We start from the raw sequence: 20,308 nt of genomic DNA, 5'->3' as shown, positions 1-20,308 counted from the left end.
GGCTTTACAGCAAGTTTCTTCCTGTTTGAATTTATTTGACTATATATAGTCAGCACTGAAAACCGGTTTTAGCACAAAAATGTTTGGGATCATTTCTTTTCCCCCACCAAATTAAATAAATTACTTGAATAAAACATGTTGACCTGTCTTGGGGACAATATATAAACCGTGAGCATATTTCTGCCTTGAAGTAAATGTAACGTTTGTTTCAGACTAAGGTAAAACATCCTCATTACCCGTGCATGGCGAAGGTGAGCCTACAGCTGGCAGTCCAATTTCTCTTCCAAACCTATCTCCGAACCAAGAAGAAACTCAGGTAGAGGCTTGTCTTGGATACTGTAATGACAATCTGAGGAGCTCTGGCTTGTAAGACCTGTGGGGCCTTGGGATACTGCTGCGCGAGTATAGAAGTAGCGTTCAAGGGTAGGAGCTGTTATTTTGTCTGGAAAGGTAGAAGATAATATACAATTTTCCCAAAATGACTTAAGTTTGTTTGATTAAAGTTTAAAAAGAATCAATYTGGCAAAAGAGCAAAACAGAGAAAGGCACTCTGTGCTTCATGACACCACAAAAGCCAGGTTTAGGTGTGGTTTCAGGAGGAAGATCATGAATGAGAGGCAGATGTGCTGTGCTGCAAAGCTCTGCTGTGGTTTATTGAGAGAGGGGAAGAGGGTTGTGCAAAAACCCGCTCCCAGCTTACCAAAAAGGTAGACAGATTATGAAACATGGCTTAGATTTTCAGTGTGGATGTTTTTTGTTTCTCCTCTCTTTTTTTTACTGACAATTGCCTCTCTCTTGTTACAGGGCTGATACAGAAGAATGGATTGCCACTATTGATGCGCTGCTGTCGAAAAGCATTGATGCTTGTCAGTGGCTAGTTGAGTATTTGGTCGGGCCAGAGGGCCGGGAGCTTGTGAAGTAAGTACTARTACTTTTGTTCCTATGTGAGATCATCCATCTCACCTACATAAGATGCTTCATAAGAACATGATTTAGCCTATACTAATGTATAGTGATGACTGCACATTCTTTRAACAGACACCATAAACTATCAAATTAGTTTTTCACTTCTGGTATATTCTCTGATTATGTGGCTTTCTCAGTAAATTTGAACATCTTGTAAAATAGTGAAGAATATGTTAATACAGAAGTTAATCCTTGGTCTGTGTTAAGTTTGTCTAGCAACTCTTGCAGGCGTAGAGAAATGAAAACTTAGGGGTATTACTTAGGGGTAATACGAATTAAATGTTTCTCTGGTCAAGATCACAGATAAACTGGGACTTTTTTTTTTTTAGTTCAGGCTCAATTGACTAGTAGGTGTTAACAGAACACCTAAGGAAAAAATACTTGAACTGATAAATAGAGGTAGAGAGTTTTATCTGTTCTTTTTTTCCTCCTTGAAGTTGCATTGAAAGAGATGATCCTTTGATAGCTTTTAGTTTTAGTGCCATTATGCATTGATCAAGGCCTTTAAGAAAGGTCATCATGCTATTATTGCATATAACCACCGTAGAGCGGAAGGAGAATCTGTGTTGCTTCAGACTGCAATTTATGAAGTGCTGTCACTTTGAAGTAAATTCTGTAGGATTATTAAAATGATGTTTGTCCAGAGATCATATGTTTATAAGAGTGTCTTGGGGCCATTTAACTCACTTGACACATTAAGATAACTATATGAGACATTTTTGTCCTTTTAATGAGTTGCTTTGAAGTAATATTAAGGGCTTTGTATTGAAAACAGGAATGCAGGAAAAGTAAGTTAAAGCTGTTTTGATCCACCAAGATACAATACAAGAGGTATTATCTCTTGTAAAAGGGAAATACCCTTTTAAAATAACAGAGATCACAATGATAGTAAGCCTGTGTACATGTTSATTTCAGTCCTCTTTGCAGCTTTGCCTTCTCTCTTCCAGGACTTTCCTCCTGGAATGCAGTGTAAGGGAGGTGCGAGTTGCCGTAGCCACCATCCTTGAAAAAACCCTCGACAGTGCCTTGCTTTATCAGGAAAAGGTTAGTGACACCTCATCACCAAGGATGCCACCAGTCTGCCCTACCAAATGGCTCGTGCTGCATTTGTTGTGTGACTTGTAAATGGCAAAATGAAAGATACTCAGCTTGATTGTGCTTGTTTATAGCTCTTCATTTCTTCAATAGGTTAATGCTTGTTTGTTTCTGTGCTGGGAGGTGATATGTTACTGCAATTCCTGTAATTCTCAGAGATTAAATTCAAAGTATTAGTTATGAGCAAGTCTGTGTAATTTCAACTTGTTGTCTTTTAATAGTATGAAAAGTTTGTTTTCTTAAGATTTATTCACTTGAACTGAGACTTTCCAGAAGTCAGCTTAATTTTTAACTGATTTTCCTTCCTCACTCAGAAGCCCATAGCAGTAGTAGCTGAGCTGTCTCATTCCAGAGAGAGACAATACCTGTTAATATTCAGAAGTTTAAATTTCTATTAGAAGATCTTAAACTTTCTAAGCCAGTAAGCTTGGAAAATGCAAATGTAGCTTTTTGCTTCACATGATCTTAATGTTGTAGGAAAATCTGATAGGAAATATGCAGAAAAAGAGTCTTTTATGAAATGTGTAGAGTTTCACCTTTTTCATTTGGGATACTTGAACCTGTTTTGTTTATATTAAGAAAACACAAACCGAACCATTACCTTTTGTTCTAATGTATTCCTGTAAATTTTCAGATGTAAATTGCTTTTAAGTGTCCAGATCTTATTTAATGTAAAATATTTTTTAACATCACACTTTAAAATGTGACTGGATAAACATTTTCTTAACATATTTATATATATGTAAAATAATAATGGGTGGAGGATGCCACTATAGACAACTGTGAAGAAAGCTGTCTTATTTGGTGCTTTAAGGAAAGACTGCTAAATAATCTGGTATGACAAGCTGACTACAGTAGTAGCAGATGGAAATTTACAGTATAGCTTGAGAGTTTTTGTTTACTTCCTCTAGGCTATTAGTTGCTATCCATTAACAGAGACATTTAAAAAATATTACCAATGCTCTTAGCCTACTTCAGTGCACTAACGTTGGCTTTTGCAGGATGGAGAGTCCTATTGTGCCAACCAAGACCTTGAAGGTTGCTCTAAGCCAGTTTATTTGTATATGTAAAACACCTGCAACATTTGAACATCAGTTTATACACATCTAAGCAGTGTTGTTTTGCTAATCGTATCTTACCTTTACTATGCAGAAATTCTTGTGTCTTGTTTTTTAAACAGTAGACAACGTCTCAAATTAATAAATGTCTTTGCAGTTAAAAAGTCTACATCAGTTACTGGAGATGCTACTTGCTCTACTAGATAAAGATGTTCCTGAAAACTGTAAAAACTGTGCTCAGTACTTTTTGCTATTCAACAACTTYGTACAGAAGGTAAACAACTGGTGTTTGTCCATGTTTTTGTGCGTTTYAAAGACCTTAGTAAGCAGATAGTTATGTATAGTCCTAGTAGGTTTAAGCAACATGGTGAGACTTCCAGAGCTCTAAGAATATTCTCTTGCTCTTCTGAAAAGTAAATGGCTTTGAACACAGGATTAGGATCAAGTTAGAAATTGCACAGGAATAGACAAGCCAAGTATAGATATCGAAGGTTTTATTTCCAAAGTCTAATTTTTTTTTTCTGTCTTTTACTTTATTAAGAGTAAGGATTTTGGATTTTTTTCCTATGCAGAGTAGATAAACTGTCTGATCTGTGCTGTATATCCCAGTAAGGTTTCTCTCTGTTCTCGTTGTCCCAATATGTCTCATTCCTTGTCCCAATATGACATTTATTTTCCATGCATTTATTCTGATGTAGTTTATGTGCTGTTAAATGAAAGCCCTTATTAGTGGTATAATTTATTGACTTTGTCAGATCTTAGTGTAGGAAATGCAGTGTTTAGCCTACCTATGCATGTTACCTTCATCCCCTAGAACACTAATTCTTGATTTGCAAACAAAATAACCTTGTATTGTTGTCTAAACAGCAGGGCATAAGGGCTAGCAGTCTCCTTCTCAGACACTCTGCTTTGAGACACATGATCAACTTTCTCCTTGGCCCCAACCGGCAGAATAATCAGGTAAAGCTTATGCATCATGTGTGTTGCGTGTGTTTGTCCAGGTGGGAGGGTATTTTTGTTTTTTTAATGTGCTTATATTATGGRCAGGTACTTTTAATGGGATAGACCAAACTGTTCCCTCGATTATTCTATAGTATTTATGCAATCTTAAGCTCCTGCTTAAGCAGGAGCATGTTCAACAGGAGAACAGCTGTGTTCACATAGATGAGCATCGTGTTTGTTATGGAAACTTTCACTGATCTAAAAGTATTAGAATGTGGTAGTGAGCTATTAAAGACAGTGTCAGCTTTTCTTAACAAAACAAAATCAAGTGATCAAAAGCTAATTAAATCTCTCCCTTGGCCCAATAGAACCGACGATGGAGTTCGGCACAAGCACGTGAGTTTGGATATCTTCACAATACTGTGTCACTACTTGTTTTGCACTCTGATGTCTCCTCGCAAAGGAATGTTGGTAAGATTTCTTTTTTTTTCCATTTTAGTGGCAGTTTGGTTGGAAGTAACTTAGAATCAGTGGGGAAAAATACAGTTATTTTGATTTTAGGGCATTACTGACCTTGATTTTTAAGGCAGTACTGAGTAGCATACACTTTTTTTCTTTCTGAAAATCTATCAAAAGAGAGGCTGTGTTGAGTAGATAGTATTGCAGGCACTCTTAAGGTAACATTATTGTGTCTTTTTCTGTATCCCCCCCAAAAGCTTTCCACACCTAAAATGAATTGAGCTGTGCCATTGATGGCTTGCAGCTTGCTAGGCTGTACATCACTTATATTTGCTATATCTGTTTCTAATCCTAAGGGGAGTATTTASATTAAGCTACTGAATAACAGCAGTGTAATGCTCTGCCTGGTATTTCTTACAAAAGACAGTGATATCCAAATAAGGATTAAAAAGAAATGAGTTGAGGTGTTTATTGCCTGGAAGGRGGAATTTTAAGTTGTCATGTTAAAAAATAATAATAATTTGAATTCTGTCCAGGGCTAGCAATTTCTGGAATTGAAGGCAGTGGAAAATTATAGCCTAACAAAAGGATAATGAACATTCTGAACGTGATAGATGTGCAGGATTGGGTGTGATTCTAAAGCTAAAAGTACTAACAGTRAATATAAATGTTTTGGCTTTGGCCTTCTGAAACTTCATTCCCATGTATTGTTACTAATGTAAATGGCTCTTTGCGTGAAAGTAGTGTCTACTTGGGAGTGTTTCATGAACTACAAGCTAGTTGAGATGAATGTTAGAAATAACATGGTACCAAACTGAGTGACAGTATTTTCAAGGTGTGTAGAACAATGTGATTTATTAGTGGATTGTTTTTGTATTTGCTGTTATAGCTCCTGGTCTCTTTAAGCAGCGTCCACCTCTAAGCATCACTGCTTCAGGTCCTCTTTTGACTCTCCACAAAGAAGTAGAAGCCTTGTTATTCCTGTCTGAGGGAAAGCCATACTTAATGGAGGTATCTGTTCTCAGTTCTGCCCTGCTTGAACCTAAAAGCTTGTCTTGTATAGTTCTTTTAAAACCTTTCCATTAAAAAACATTGCGTATTAAAAAGCAGTGAGCTGGGAAGTATGTGGTAGTTATTTTGAGCCAGAACAAGAAGTCACCTTCAATTTTTTCTTGACACCTTCTCCTACCAGTCTGTCTCTTGTCTTAGAGGTCTGGTTAGAGAGTTACAGAAGCTGACAGCAAAGACAGCTGAGCTCATTCTGCTTGTGCAGTTTGTTTTCGTAAGCCCAGCCCAAGGTGCTAACTTGAACTGCTCTGCCTTAATGTATGATGCTTGACCAGACCCTTGAAAGTGGGCAGAAGAAGTCGAACGGAGTGTTGTAAGAGCAGAGGTTCAGCTCATGAGGCAGTTCTCACCTGGAAGCAAAAACTGCATCCCTCATGGAAAGGATTCACATTCTATTAAGAACTTGGCTTGTCTCTTAAAAATAACTGTGTGACGATGTCTTGAGATTGTTTCTATCTTTCCATTAGGTGATGTATGCGTTACGAGAGCTGACTGGGTCTCTGTCRGTTCTCATTGAGATGGTGGTGTACTGCTGCTTTTGCAATGAGCACTTTTCCTTCACTGTGCTACACTTCATCAAGGTATGGAGAGAATCAAGCTAGGCTTTTAGCATGAGTGTTTCTTCTAGAGTTAGGTCTGTCTTGTTGTATCCTATGGGTTATAACAGTTCTTGGGTTTTTCAGAAGATCAATCAGTACATTCATTGCATTTTATTTAGATTTTAGAGTTTAAAATGAATAGCTTCAAAAGCTGCCAAGTCATGTGGTAGTGTTTTAGTATCATCAGCATATTCTGCTGTCTAAGTAACACTGCATTTCTTGCATGCAGACTCAGCTGGAAACTGCTCCACCTCATGAATTGAAAAACATATTCCAGTTGCTCCATGAAATATTGGTAAGTGAAGAGGAAAGATTTGTAGATTAAACACAGGATGAATTTTGTGCCAGAGCATAATAGAAAAAAAATGCCGTTAAGGGTAATTTCAATATCCACATATCACTGATACTTCAGTAACTCTTTTTATTGTCTCATAAATTGCTGCTTGGCAATGCAATCATACATGAAACTTCACAAATCCTGTGTGTTTTTCATGTTGAGGTGGTTAAAACATACTTCAGATACAGGTATCACACACAACTTCTATTGACCCTTTTTTTCTTTCTTAACAGGTTATTGAAGACCCTTTACAAGTAGAGCGTATCAAATTTGCCTTTGAGACAGAAAATGGATTAATAGGCAAGTAGGCCAGTGTGCAGATAGACTGCTTTCTCCTACTGACCTTTATTGTGATGCTAGTTCATATAGTCCGCTGCTTTCGAATCTTTTTAGACTGTTCCACTTCTCAGGAAAATCAACTTAATTCTGTTAGCAACCCCAGTTTCTCAAAAAAAATCAGCAAAACTACAACAAGCAGTAATATATTATAGTAATGGAAGCTGGAAATGAAATTTATTGGCAAAAAAAAAAAACCAACCCAACTTTCTCCAACAAAAGCACTTGGTTCATCTAGGGAAGAATGACCGTTATCTACTTCAGTAAAAGACGTTAAAGAACCTTAATGGTTCTGACAAGAGAGCTAGCATGTTGAAATCAGGGGCAGATCAGGGCATGTATATAAGGAAAGAAAAGTAGTTGGAAATACCTTGCTCATGTGTATCTCATTAGCATTTCTTCTAAACAAGAAATATATGAACTAGCCCAAGTGTGTCTGATTTTTATGGGGAGATAAAAGCTGTGAAGTCACAGTAAGTGAATCCCTTGAGTTAGAAGTGTTGTGTTGAAAGTGCTTTGGCTCTTCAAATGTCCCTGGTATCTTTTTTTGATAGTCTTTTAGTCCCTGTTTTCTGTTGCCATTGTTCATCAAGGTTGGTTGTGGCCATGTTGTGCCATTACAAGAAGAAGTTTTTGGTACCACAGGAGAGTAGCTCTCTGAATCCTGTAACCTTTAAAATTAGTGTTGTTTTCACCTATCTCAAGAAACTGCCTGTCCTTTCCTTTTTCAGGATCCTAATTACTCTAAAAAGTAATTAATTCAATACAGAATTATGTACCCCTATTGTATTAACTATAGGATAGCTTTCATAATCTGGCAGGTGGCTCCCATTTGTCACCTCTTGTACAAAGTTTTGTCACTTTGTTGGATCCAGATACCTTGATGGAGTGAAATTACTAACACATTAAACAGTAAGAGAAAATGAGTCCCAGAAGCAATGAGAGGCTATTTCATGCGAGCCAGGAGAAGAGACACTGCCTGTAAGAGAAATGCGCGGGAGCTACACGGAGCTCAGAGCACCTCTAATCAAACAGAGCAGCTTGGACATCTCTCTGTTTGTTTAAACTGTTTGTCTAGTTGTGAAGCTGCTTCAGATAGCTCTCACTTTGGAGGATTTTGTTCTAGTGAGAAGGAATTTCTAGTTCATTCTTTATTTCTCTTTTCTGCACCAGTGCCCTTCTGTTTGCTAGTTTCCATCCATGACTGATAGAAAAAAAAGAAAATATGCTCAATATGAGAAAACAGCTAAGTGGTTATTTTACTTCTGGATAGATTGGTCCCACTTGAACCAATCCTCTTCTGTAATTCAGACASTACATGACCTTTATTTTCCTACAGAGAGATGCAATTATTCAGTCAGATTTTTATGTTTAAAATTCATTGTGTTATGCTGTTAGATCCTACATATTTTACAAGTATTTTACAAGAATGCTGTGGGGTTTGGAAGTGAAAATTGTGGCTTTACCTTGGAGTTTCCTAGCAACAGCATTGAACAGCTTCCAGTCTCATTGCCTGTAGACCATGGCTTATCAGTCACGGTGGCTCCTCTTACTTCAGGAAGAGAAGCTAGAAAATAAGTTTTCTGTGGTCCTCAGGATGCGTATGCATAATTTGCAGTGTGTCAGTACTGTAACTTTCGTCTGCTGTGCTTTGAGGGTAGAAAAGCTGACAATTTGCAGTTCCTCAGCAATTGTTTTACCTGCTTTAGAGGTCTTGCTACAATGTTCTTCACTGATGCAATCTCAAGGACAGAGCAGATTTGGGTGTTGGATCTGGTTGGGACAGTGTAATGGATGTTTTTAAGGTTCTCTTCAGCAAAAAAGATTCTTTTACAGGATGTGGGAATTCCATGGTAGAAAAAAAAAATCCCTAGTACAAGAGGGATGTGGAGCTGCTGGAGAGAGTCCAGCACAGGGCTACGATCAGGGGCCTGGAACATCTGCCCTATGAGGAAAGACTGAGGGAGCTGGGYCTGTTCAGCCTGGAGAAGAGGAGGCTGAGGGGGSACYTGAGCAGTGTCTATAAATACCTCAAGGGAAGCAGTGAGGAGGATGGGGTGGCCTCTTTTCAGTGATGGCCACTGACAGACCTAGAGAACTAGAGGCCACAAACTGAAGCACCAAAAGTTCCACAGGAACTTAAGAAAAAATTTTGTGGTAGTGAGGGTGCCAGAGCCCTGGCACAGGCTGCCCAGAGAGGTTATGGAGTCTCCTTCTTTAGAGATCTTCCAAACCCGCTTGGATGCAGCCTGTGCCACCTGCTCTAGGTGACCCTGCGTGAGCAGAGGGATTGGACTAGGTGATCTCTARCGGTCCCTTTCAACCTTGAGGATTCTATGATGAATTCCTAGCCAAGAATGACTTGTCTTGACCAGATCTCCACATCTGCCCTAGAAGAGGTTTCTGGCTGGTGAATTTTGCAAGTTTTGAGTGCAGTGGAAGCTAGTGATCTGGTCTCTTTATTCTAGCTTAGAACAGTGTTTTTTTTCAGATAGATGTAACCATAGCAATTATCTTAACCTAGAATGGATTATAGGGGAAGCATAACTCTATTAGGAGAAATGTAGAAAAGCGCTATTTAAAATTCAGGTACTGCATATGAAAGAATTACTGCATTTTCACTTTGATCTATATTAATCCAATASAGTTTTGGAAATACTCAAATCTGCCAGGAATTCAGCAGCAATGCACAACACAAATMCTAATGCCAACATCTATAGAAGTAACTTCCACTACCTACATTAAGATTATAGCTTCATCTGTGTTATATTTCTGCAGTGGGTGCTACACACAAATCTAAACTGTGGTTGTTTTGCTGTTGTTGTCCTATGTTTTCAATCCTTATGTTTCTCCCCACAGCTTTGATGCACCACAGCAACCATGTGGACAGCAGTCGTTGTTATCAGTGTGTCAAGTTCCTCGTAACTTTGGCTCAGAAGTAAGTAATGACACGTATTAGAGTTTAACCTCTGCCTTGGACCTCTGTGACTATTTAGGTTGCTGCTCTTACATTGCAATAACACAATCTGAAGTTGTAGTAACTGATGCTCAGAGGTCTTAGCATTAAAGCTACAATATGAACTGAAATCTTTTCTGAAGGTGGATTTCTTCTGCCTCAACTGACAATTTATAAAGGCAAGGTCAACTGTATGGTATAAAACATGATTCTAGCATTAAGATCAAAATACATGCAAGAAAACTGTCTCAGATTTTTGAAATAGTAAGATTCCTAAATTCTTTCTTTTTAAAGCTTTGCTTGAGTTCTAATGAGGTATAATTCTGTAATACATAAATCCATACATTAAACTACATTGTAAATTTTACTGGACATTATTACTCTTGCTAATTCAATAATAACAAGGCTGTACAGTTTAAGTCAGAGTTATCAATGATGATAATGCATAGAGAAGGCAGCAACCCAGAGAAAGTTTGCCAGAATGTCTTGTTGCTGAATAATGAATGTAATTTCGATTTCCAAGGTGCCCTACTGCAAAAGATTATTTCAAGGAGAATTCCCATCACTGGAGTTGGGCTGTGCAGTGGCTACAGAAAAAGGTAGTTTGGCTGTAAAATTATGGAGAAACAGATCCATTTATTTGTTTTTTATGAGGAGACTTACATAATTTGCATTCTCTATATAGCTCTTTGAGGTGCTTTCCAAAACAAAACACAAGTTACTTGATTTCTTATAAGGACCTTTTGAATATAGCTAAGTCTGCCTGTTTGTTATGAAGCTTCTGTCCCACAAAATAATATGGTGTTAGATGCATGAAATAATATTTAACTGAATGGTAGAAGTGGAATTAGTGGTATGCTTGCACTACAACACAGTCTGTTACCACCCTGTGGGTGAAGCACAGTGAACTCATGGGCTCTGGGTGGAACTACTGACTCAGTGAAAACAGGCTCRTGTAAACCCCTGTTGAAAATCTGAATTGCCACTCTTTAGCTGGCATCCAGTAACTGGCGTACATGCATAGTTACCACATAGCCAAAATCAGTTACTGGGTTGCAGTTGAGGGACAATAGTCCTTGACACTGTTCCCAGGTGCAGTAGAAGTGCACGTTTGGCACTGCTCCAGAAGTAAAACTTATGCTGAAATTTGGTCTTGGCTTTTTATGTAGATGTCTGAACATTACTGGGCTCCACAGAGTAACGTATCCAACGAAACGTCAACTGCAAAAACCTTCCAGCGCACTATTTCTGCACAGGTATGTGGCACAGTCCTACGAGTGTCAGACTTGTTTTATTCTCTTGCCATATTCCCTTGTGCTTAAGGCCATTTCCCCCTTCCGAGTCTGGATCCATGGCTGTTTTTGAAAAACTAACCCTTAAATTTTAGTACCTAGCAACTACCTGTGGTCACTAAGCTATCTTATAGTATAGTTATATAGTTTTAGAATCAACTTCAAAACAAATAGTTATTAAATAAAGGTATCATCGTGGCTACTGATGGGATCTCTTGAACAATGTATTTCCAACAYAGGACACACTGGCCTATGCCACAGCCCTGCTGAATGAGAAAGATCAGTCTGGAAGCAGTAATGGGTCAGAAAGTAGTCCGGCCAACGAGAACGGAGAGAGACATCTGCAGCAGGTAACAATAAGAGTTTATTTTCTACTATCTGACTGTCTGGACAACGTAATCCTGGTCCTAGGATCAGAATTATCACTGAACGTGCATAATAGGTGTGTGCTGTATAAGTAAATAATGTGCACTATCTTTTTTATTTTTTTTCCCCATCTCTTGTGTATTTTGAAAGGGTTCAGAGTCTCCCATGATGATTGGTGAGCCTAAAAGTGACCTTGATGATGTTGACCCATAAAGGATACCTAAGAACACAAGAGCAGATCAACTCAAATATTTAATGCCTGGTACTTTGTGCAACTGGAGTCCCATTGCTTATGCCATGAGAAGAGTCTGGAAGAGAAATGGCTTTATAAAATTGCTGGAGGAAAATTTTTCCCTGAAAACTAACAGCATTCTTCTGCCATGAAGGCTTCAGATGAATAAATGTTCTAGAAAACTGCGTCTTCATCTGCAGCATGCTTATGACAGTCCAGACACTGAAAAGTTTGTCAAGAAGATTTTATCAAGTACACAAGCGCTAGTGGTTGAATTTTTATGTGAACATTAAATGAGTGAATGTAAAACTGTTGCTTTTCTGTGATGCTGCAAAAAAATTCTTTTGGTTTTTATACAGGAAAAAAAAAAAAAAAAACAGATTGCCCTTACGTATGGAGGGCAAATTTTTAATCTTTCTGATAATACTGAATAGGAATATTCAAATTTCTGTAAAGATGTGTGATGACTTACATTTCATTGTAAAATATTAGTTAAAGAATCAGTTTACATAAAGACTTCTGTATTTAATATGTCTCCCTGCTAATCTGTAAAGCTCTTTGTGAGAAGGTTTGGTAGCTTGCTCTGTAAGGACAGTAACTCCTTAAAAAATGGTTTGGTCAAGGAATTCTGGAATAGGTCATCTTCTCTGGTAACCTTCTGAAAACCACCAAAAATTGGCAAGAGCAATAAAAGAAAAGTTTTACTTTTAGGTATGCAGGTGTTTGTGAAAGGATGTTGGTGGATTTCAAAAAAAAAAAAAAAAAAAAGCTAATGAGTAGTTTAAAAGAAAGAAGCACTTTACCATGGAATTCTGTTGCTGTTTTATTCATTAAATTTTTTTAATCTTTGGAGACATATTGAATAAGATGTAGTCTCAATCATGTGATCTGCAATCACTTGCTTAATGCTTTGAAATTACTGAGAAAGTTGGTATTGGTTGTATATGATGAATAATTCCTTGAGTGAGTTGGGGACACTGTTGTGCAGATTTTAGAGCAATTTTAACACGGGGAAAGAAAGATTTGGCTTTGTATTTTCACTTGACCAGGCAACATTTAAAATACCACAGCTCTCTTGATTTGCTCACGAACAACTGGAAACCAGTTGGGACGATTTGAGCAATTTTGTCTTCTGTGTCAGATGCATTTCTGGGTTCGGACACTAGCTTCTTTTGTGCCAACTAACTCGTCATATTTTGTACATTTTGCGTTTGTCACATTTTCTGCACTGCTTTTGCCTTTATTTATGGATTCTGCCTTACTTTAAAAATTATATAAATAAACATGCACGGAAAGGGGGGAGATCTTTAGGAGTGCCTGGGTACCTCCAGAATAGAGAAATTTGCCAACTTAAAGGCACAAACAGCCAAAAAAGTGCCTTTTTTTTTCCTTCTTTTTACACACTGTTGCCGAAACATGAAGTGGCAGCCGGGTTTTCACTGTTGTGCACCAATATTGAAATTCAGCAGTCATTTCACTGTCRGAAGGAAACATCTGGTCTGATTTCAGCTGTACAGCTTTGTAACTTATTGCAGGTTAAGAGAACTGTTGTCATGAATTGCACATGTGAAGAAAGGGTGGCCCTGTMGTGAATCTCACTTTTTCTTTTCTTTTCCTCCAAATAATGTCTTTGTAAACACATGGCAGAATTAGCATTTTATAAATGTTTCTGATAATGTGCTGGGACATTTTAAATGCGATTGTTTTCAATTAATTTTGGAAAAATCATTTCTTAAGGATTCTCCCTCTACCGTTTCCCCTCCCCACCAGCTACCCCCGAGTACTTTGTAATGGGTCATAAATCATCMCGAGTAGCGGGTATACAGCGGCGATGGTGATGGAAGGAGTTGGCAATGTTCTTATGGGTTGGCACCAATTGTCACTTCAGGTTCCTGTTATTTCCTATGGAAACAACATCCTCAATTCCTGCAGGCCCAAAGAAGCATTGATGGGAGAGCTGCGTCGGGATGGCTCATCACCACTGTATACTTGAAACCAATACAAACTTTTTCGTAGTTCTGCTCATGCTTGTACAAAGTCGGTGGTTATAATTTGCAATAAGATGATAACTTGGTCAATTATTTTTGGTTTCCAGCTGCTGTCATTTGAACCTGCTGAAGATTATTTTTTGGAAAATAGAGTTCAACAAAACTAGTTTTTGTGTAAATCGTGATGCATTTCTATGTTGTAATTTTTACTGCCAATCYTTTTGGATGAAAATGTTTTTATACAGCTTACAAAATGTTCGGTGAGGAGCAACCACAGCCTGCCTGTGAGCCTCTGGGAAGATACTGTCCAATTCCTACACAGACATTCGGCACTGGAAAAATAGGCAGTCTTGATGAACAGTCTTGGGATTCCTGGTCAATGGAATAAAGTTATTCCTTTCACAGAAAACTAGCGTAATCTTTAGCTTGTGCCTGGGCTGTGTCATGTTGATCCTCTTATCTTGAGGCCTCGCAGGCCCGACCTTTAGATAAGGAGCGCGGCGAGGTTGCCCTGCTCGCGCGGGGCGGCCATCCAGGGCAAACCCAGCACGCTGGGCGCCCTCGGGGAGCGCCCTGCTGCCTTCCCGCACTGAGCCCCGCTCCTGCGTTCTCTCAGATCCCGATCTGYACCCGCTTTCTCCTGCCCGTCCTCGCACTCTGGTGCTGCTGGCTGTGCTTGCAGCCGAGGATCAGGACGGCTTTTGTGCATCAGGTAGCAGAATGCATGGGAACTCGAGGCCGCGGGGCTCAGCCTCGCGCTCACATCGCTGTCCGCGCGAGAGACGTGCAGCAGCAGCCACTTTCCCGCTAGTGGCACCAYGGTAGCACAGGCAGGGTGCTCTGCAATAGCTCTGCTGTCCTGGGCAGTGCTGTTCACAGTCAGGCCGGTGGCCCGTCCCTGTGCTGATGCTCGGGCAGGTCGCGGCCGTTCGGGTAAGTGCAGCGAAGCGCGGGAGCGTGTGAGGCCCTTCTCCTGCCTTCCCCTTGACTAGCAGTATTTGGCCTCAGGGTTTTGCTCAGATCCGTAGTGGAGCGGAAAGCRGTCGGCTCCTGTTCCTTCCACAGGAGTTCCTGTGCAGGAGCAAAGGGAGCAAGGTGCTCCAGGTGTACCTTGCCATTTTTAAACTGGGCTCCAGCGCAAGCACGAATGGTTGTTCTGCTGACCCTGCACCCAGCGCATGAGGCAGCGAGCGAGGGCTCATCTTGCTGTGGCGCCATTTCCCTCTGCCCCACAGAGCTGAGCTGGGCGCAGGCACTGGATCTACTGGAGCAGGTGCTGGATCTGCCTTCCTGCTGCACGGAGCAGGAAATGGATCTGCCTTCCCGCTACATGGAGTGGGAGGTGAATCTGCCTTCCCGCTGCACGGAGCAGGCAGTGGATGTGCCTTCCCGCTGCACGGAGAGCAGCCCCAGTGCGGGGCGTGCGGCACAGCGCACATGCCACCTTCTGCTGCAGCCCGCGGTGCAGCGGACGGCAGGATCTTCTCCCCCACCAGGAGGGCAGCAGCAAGAAATACCCAATGAGTGTTGTGGTAAGTTACAGCCTAACGCCCAGGCACAAAAAAGGCAAAGCCTGGCTGCCAGACAGGATATCAGGCTTGGTTTCCTCACCTGTCCTCACACAACACCCCATAAGCTGCATGTGGTGATAGCAGGAGAGGCCCCGTAAAAGRGAGAAGGGTGAGAGCCGACTTGGACAGCTCGGGCTGTTCCTGGCTTGGGCTGCTGCTCCCCGAAGCTTCTGAAGTGTCTCCTGGAGCTTTGCGTGCTGCCCATCGCTTCTCCCCGCCAGAGCACCAGCAGTGAAGGCCACTCACACGCACATTAAGCCAGATCAAGGATCGGGTCTACTGAGCACCGGTCTATGAACTTTATTTGAAAAAGACACTTATAAAATGTTTATTTATAAAAGTCCAAATAAATACTTAGGATACAAATGTAAAAAAAAAAGTATGTATCATGAAAGTTTTTCCTTTTCTTCCTTTGGGAAAACAAGAGAAAATGAAAAAGAAATTACGGGGAAGCCCTGAGGGAACCATGGCAGCAATGTATAGCACCAGCAGACGTCGCACTTAACTTTGCACTTAAACACCACCACCACCACAGCCCTACTCACAAAGCAGCAGCTCATGCCAGCACAATGCAGATTAAAACTCAAAGCAGCAAGCTCTTTAAACTGAGGACCCTACACTTGGCTAAAAAGGAGCCTCTTGGGGACATGGCCGGGAGACTTGGAGGCCTCCCCAAACAACCCAACTGCAGCTAGCGCTAAGCTGGGCGGGCTGCACTGCGGGGAGCAGCCGGGCAGGGAAGAGCGCCACGGTGCCGCTGCGCTGCACGTGGCCCGTGTTGCCCGCGTGGACATTGCCTCCTGCAGCAGCCTCTCCATCGCGGCATCCCCGCAGCCGCGGCTGCGATGCCGCCACGAGCGGCTGCCCTAGCGCCRGCTCCGGCAGCAGACGGCCACGGCCGCGGGCGCTCGGGCGCCGGGGCCGCCGGCCGCCACGCAGGTGTCGTCCACGGCATAGGCGCCCAGCACAGCAGCACCTGCCGCGTGAGCGTTGCAGCCCGTCAGCGTCCAGCCCTCGTCGCAGGACACCGTCACCTGGTGGTGGGGAGGACGCTGGGCTCGGCGGCTGGTTGAAGCAGCGCTGGGGCTGCCAGTGCTCGGGCTGCCCGTCCGCCCCTACCTTGTCTGCAGAGCCCAGCGGCGCCTGCTCCTTCACGCGGCACTCGAGGCYGGCGGCAGGGCAGCACAACGCGTGTGTGGTGGTGGTGGCCGTCCCTCCAGCGCAGCGGTGGGTCCTGTTGCCTGTTCCTGGGACGGGGCGGCCGCCATCATCCAACGCTGCCGCGGTGCCCGAGTGGAAGCTGCAGCCTGCCAAGGGGAGAGCGGGTCAGAGGAGGGCACATAGGCATGGACTCTTCTGCAGGAGCCAGCGCTGAGCCCTGGTGCTCTGGGGAGAAATGCTAGTCTAGTGCTGATCTGATATTCATAGTGAAGATCAGTAGGTTTCAGAGTTAACGCCAGCACATTTTTAGCAACCCAGGTCATTCATAGCAGTGTTCACCTCTCAAAATGAGACAGTAGAAAACAGGGACAGCAGCACCGGGAACTGGCCCTTCTCCATTYGCAAAGGTCCCACCAAGCCAGGACATCCCCACCAAGCCCCAGCCCCTGCTGCCCATCCYAACCCAGTACCCTGCTGCCCATCAGGTCGCGCTCAATCCTAAGGCTCTTTCAGGAGGGAGTTTTTCCRGAAGAGGCTCTGTGATGATGGGGATCTCGGCACGCGGGAACTCTACCCCATGGCAGGGTACTGCGGCCGTGGTGTTCAGCCTACCAGTGAGCACGTGGTCCTGCGTGGAGCACCCCACCGCCTCCCCGTGGCTGGCGTGGACCCRGCAGCCGCCCGGGGGCCGAGTGCAGCACCTGGCCACGGCATAGACGTCCCCGCCACCAAAGGCGCTGCGGGCCACGCACTCCTTCACGCCGTCCTTCTCCTGGCAGGGAGAGCGAGCGCTGGGGACAAACGGGGCGAAGGGGCCGGCAGTGCCGGTCGGCTCGGCCGCGGTGCTCCTCACCTCGACGCGCTCACCCAGGCGGCGGCCACCGGCGGCGGCCAGGCTGGAGCAGCTGAACATCTCCTCGTGGTGGGCGCAGCGGGCAGCAGYGTGCCGGGAGCCGCCGGAGCGCGCCGACCACACGGAGCGGCAGGACAGGCGCTCCTCTGCAGCGGCATGGCTGTCAGAGCGCCACGTGGCTCGCGACGCCCACGCTGAGCAGGACAGCCCCGGCGCAGCCCCGTCGGGCGCCTCACCTGGCAGCGGCGCTGGCGGCAGGCGGGCCACGGCGGCGGGCGTGAGGAGCCGCTGCTCGGCCGGCAGCGCTGCCGCATCCACCGCGGCCTTGGCGGCGAAGCGCAGCAGGCGCTGGCGCAGCTCRGCCGGGCTCAGCGCTGGCGCGGCGCTCAGCACCACGGCGGTGATGCCTGCAGGCGGCACGGGCACCATGCTGTGAGCGCGGCCGCCATGTCATGAGGGTGGCCACCATGTTGTGAGCGTGGCCACCATGTCATGAGCACGGCCGCCATGTCCTGAGTGCAGTAGCTATGTTATGAGCACAGTCATCATGCCGTGAGCGTGACCGCCATGTCATGAGCACAGTCGTCATGTCATGAGCGTGGCTGCCATGTCATGAGTGCAGCCACCATGTTGTGAGCATGGCCACCATGTCATAAGCATGGCCACCAGGCCATGAGCGCGGCCTCCATGCCATGAGTGCAGCCGCACGCCCAGCCCCAGATCCCACCCGATCGCGCGGGCCACCCCGCTCGCCTGCCACGTGGGCGGCCGCCTGCGAGGTGCCGCTCTGCGAGGTGAAGCAGGTGCTGCAGTCGCTGGAGGCGCCRATGATGTCGTCGCCTGGGGCGAAGACGTCCACGCAGCGGCCGAAGTTGGTGCCCAGGGAGCCCATGGAGACCGGCTGGTCCTGGCTGTTGGTCGCGCCCACCGTGATCACCTGTGGTGACAGCATCATGCGCACGAGGCCAGGGGGACGTGGCAGGGACCGGCACCTCTGCCTGTGCCCTGAGTGGCACCTGCCACCCATTTCTGCAGCCGGCAGAGGCTGGAAGAGCCCTGCAGAAGGGCAGCAGTCCCTGGCCTCGACTCCCGCACCTCCGGCTCCGATGCCGGCGAGTAGAGGCAGGCGTCATCCTTGTAGTTGCCAGCGGCGGCGATGAGCACGAGCCCAGCCTCGGCCAGGCGCCGGCAGCCGGCGTTGAGGACGCGGCTGTAGGCRCCAGCAAAGGGCAGCAGGGCGACGGGCGGCACAGACGGCCGGGCCTCCAGCGAGGCGTTGATGAACTCCAGGCCTGCCGAGAGACAGAGGAGCATCAGGAGGAACCCCATTGGGACAGGGTGGCGTCTCTTCACGGCATCGCGGCTCACCGAGGAGGGCCCCGCTGACGGTGCCCTTGCCCTGGCAGTTGAGCACCCGGAGGCTGCGGACGTTGGCGCCCTTGGCCACGCCGGCGTCGCGCCCGCTCACCACCCCGGCCATGTGGGTGCCGTGGCTGTCACACTTGCTGGCCTGGTGGACGGAGGCACACTCGGACGCCCTGTCTCCTCACATAATGTCATGGGGAGAAGGGCAGGCAAGGAAAGCTGGTGTGAGGGGCAGGCAGAGAAAGCAGGACCTGTTCGCACCTGCCGGTGGAAACGGGTGCCGTCCTCCTCGGGGATGCTCTCGAAGTCGGTCACCAGCACCCTGCCCTCGATCTCCCGGTGGGTGCTCTGCACGCCCGTGTCCAGYAGGTAGATCTCCACCAGCTCCCCCTTATCTGCCAGAGGTGCCATCAGCAGGAAAGGCAGTCGGGACTGTGGTCACTCCCAAACAATCTTCTCCCCGCCATCTCCCTGCCATGGCCATCCCACACTGAAGAGGACATTGCTCCATCTCCCCATGGTCTGCAGAGGGGCTCAGTGCACATCCCGCCCATTCCCACACTTACTGGGAGGGCTGTAGGCGCCGGCCTCAGCCGGCGCCGGCACAATCCTGCCCAGGTTCCAGGGGATGCTCTGGGCAAACACGTACGAGTCCTCCTCAACGTACTCCACGTGTGGCAGCTTCAGCGCCTGTGGGGAGACCAACACCTGCCGCGTGTCCCCGCAGTGCTGGGGACGCCCGTGCCACGGCTCGACGGAGTTCCTGCCACCAGCTGCCTCCCGCAGCATTCCCTGCATCTTCCCAGCGCGGGGCTCGGCCAAGGCACATCCATGGGCTGTTGYTCACAGCAAACAGACAAGCCTGGGGCCAAATCCACATCTCCCAGGGGATTTTGCCACCCTGTAGCTGCTCACACCAAGGGAACCCCGGGCTTCCTGGCCCCCTGACGYTTTTCTGACCAGAGGCCAGGGGATCTCACTTGGGAGGGGGTTAAACAAATAAACAAACAACTAAACAAACAGAAAACCACATGCAAGTAGTTGTGCAATAACCCATGGGGAAAATTTCTTCTTTCCCTGCCGGGAAGACTGAACTGCGTCCCGAAACATGCAGCTTTGGAAACAGGGCAAAAGAAAAAACCACCAAGAAGTTGGAAGGCTTTTCTGCAAGTGGAAAAGCTCCTGTTGCCAGCGGGTCTTGATGGCCACACTCAGTGCTYGCAGTGGCTGGGACTGCCACCCCAAAGCTGCCCCAGCTGCTGCCGCCCGTGCCCGTGTCCAGCCCGGCCCCGTACCGTGTCCAGCACGTCGCTGCTCATCTTCACCACGAAGGCGGGGAGCAGGTGGCGGAAGACGTGCAGCACCTCGGTGAGGTAGCCGCGGCGGGCGGCGCGGGCCTGCAGCCGCCGCACGGTGCCGTCCAGCTGCGCCGCGCCGCTGCCAGCCCGCAGCACCACCACGTAGCGCCCGGGCAGCCGCCACGCCGCCTGCGCGACACGAGGGCCCGCGCTCAGCGCGCACCCCGAGCCACGGGGACCCCCCAGCGCTGCCCGCTCCTCACCTTGGCGGAGCGCTGGAAGGTGCCGGGCGCTGTCGGGGCAGCAGCAGGCACGGCCAGCGCCTCATCCGCGCGGCTCAGCGCCCGCACCAGCTCCTCGGCCACC

The 20,308-nt window shown here is 46.0% G+C and overlaps 2 protein-coding genes across 4 annotated transcripts in view; one reads left to right on the top strand and one right to left on the bottom strand.

Moving 5' to 3' along the window:
- Positions 1 to 12,448, top strand: part of USP24 (ubiquitin specific peptidase 24) — a 61,382-nt gene extending 48,934 nt beyond the window's left edge. For 2 of the 3 annotated variants that reach the window (XM_026034617.1, XM_026034627.1), the window contains 15 exons: positions 213 to 316; positions 805 to 918; positions 1,914 to 2,010; positions 3,277 to 3,393; positions 3,987 to 4,079; positions 4,430 to 4,532; positions 5,410 to 5,531; positions 6,056 to 6,169; positions 6,417 to 6,482; positions 6,758 to 6,824; positions 9,720 to 9,798; positions 10,340 to 10,415; positions 10,986 to 11,072; positions 11,348 to 11,458; positions 11,625 to 12,448. In XM_026034617.1, the coding sequence (XP_025890402.1) occupies positions 213 to 316; positions 805 to 918; positions 1,914 to 2,010; positions 3,277 to 3,393; positions 3,987 to 4,079; positions 4,430 to 4,532; positions 5,410 to 5,531; positions 6,056 to 6,169; positions 6,417 to 6,482; positions 6,758 to 6,824; positions 9,720 to 9,798; positions 10,340 to 10,415; positions 10,986 to 11,072; positions 11,348 to 11,458; positions 11,625 to 11,687 (1,413 nt within the window). In that variant the 3' untranslated portion in view covers positions 11,688 to 12,448. The remainder of the gene's footprint in view (positions 1 to 212; positions 317 to 804; positions 919 to 1,913; positions 2,011 to 3,276; positions 3,394 to 3,986; positions 4,080 to 4,429; positions 4,533 to 5,409; positions 5,532 to 6,055; positions 6,170 to 6,416; positions 6,483 to 6,757; positions 6,825 to 9,719; positions 9,799 to 10,339; positions 10,416 to 10,985; positions 11,073 to 11,347; positions 11,459 to 11,624) is intronic. The other variant, XR_003248579.1, reaches the window with a different exon arrangement.
- Positions 12,449 to 16,131: 3,683 nt separating this feature from the next.
- PCSK9 (proprotein convertase subtilisin/kexin type 9) overlaps positions 16,132 to 20,308 on the bottom strand; it is a 5,846-nt gene continuing 1,669 nt past the window's right edge. Inside the window, exons 2-13 of the mRNA XM_026054514.1 lie at positions 20,206 to 20,298; positions 19,940 to 20,131; positions 19,211 to 19,334; positions 18,906 to 19,039; positions 18,648 to 18,789; positions 18,375 to 18,571; positions 18,033 to 18,216; positions 17,516 to 17,686; positions 17,280 to 17,425; positions 17,039 to 17,198; positions 16,385 to 16,572; positions 16,132 to 16,299 (exon numbers count right to left, since the gene is read on the bottom strand). Of these exons, the coding sequence (XP_025910299.1) occupies positions 16,132 to 16,299; positions 16,385 to 16,572; positions 17,039 to 17,198; positions 17,280 to 17,425; positions 17,516 to 17,686; positions 18,033 to 18,216; positions 18,375 to 18,571; positions 18,648 to 18,789; positions 18,906 to 19,039; positions 19,211 to 19,334; positions 19,940 to 20,131; positions 20,206 to 20,298 (1,899 nt within the window). The remainder of the gene's footprint in view (positions 16,300 to 16,384; positions 16,573 to 17,038; positions 17,199 to 17,279; positions 17,426 to 17,515; positions 17,687 to 18,032; positions 18,217 to 18,374; positions 18,572 to 18,647; positions 18,790 to 18,905; positions 19,040 to 19,210; positions 19,335 to 19,939; positions 20,132 to 20,205; positions 20,299 to 20,308) is intronic.

This window comes from Nothoprocta perdicaria, unplaced genomic scaffold, assembly GCF_003342845.1.
Source record: "Nothoprocta perdicaria isolate Ctin4 unplaced genomic scaffold, notPer1 scaffold_0, whole genome shotgun sequence".
Taxonomy (NCBI): domain Eukaryota; kingdom Metazoa; phylum Chordata; class Aves; order Tinamiformes; family Tinamidae; genus Nothoprocta; species Nothoprocta perdicaria.
Note: the sequence above shows the minus strand (reverse complement) of the source record. Positions and strands in the feature narration are given on the sequence as shown.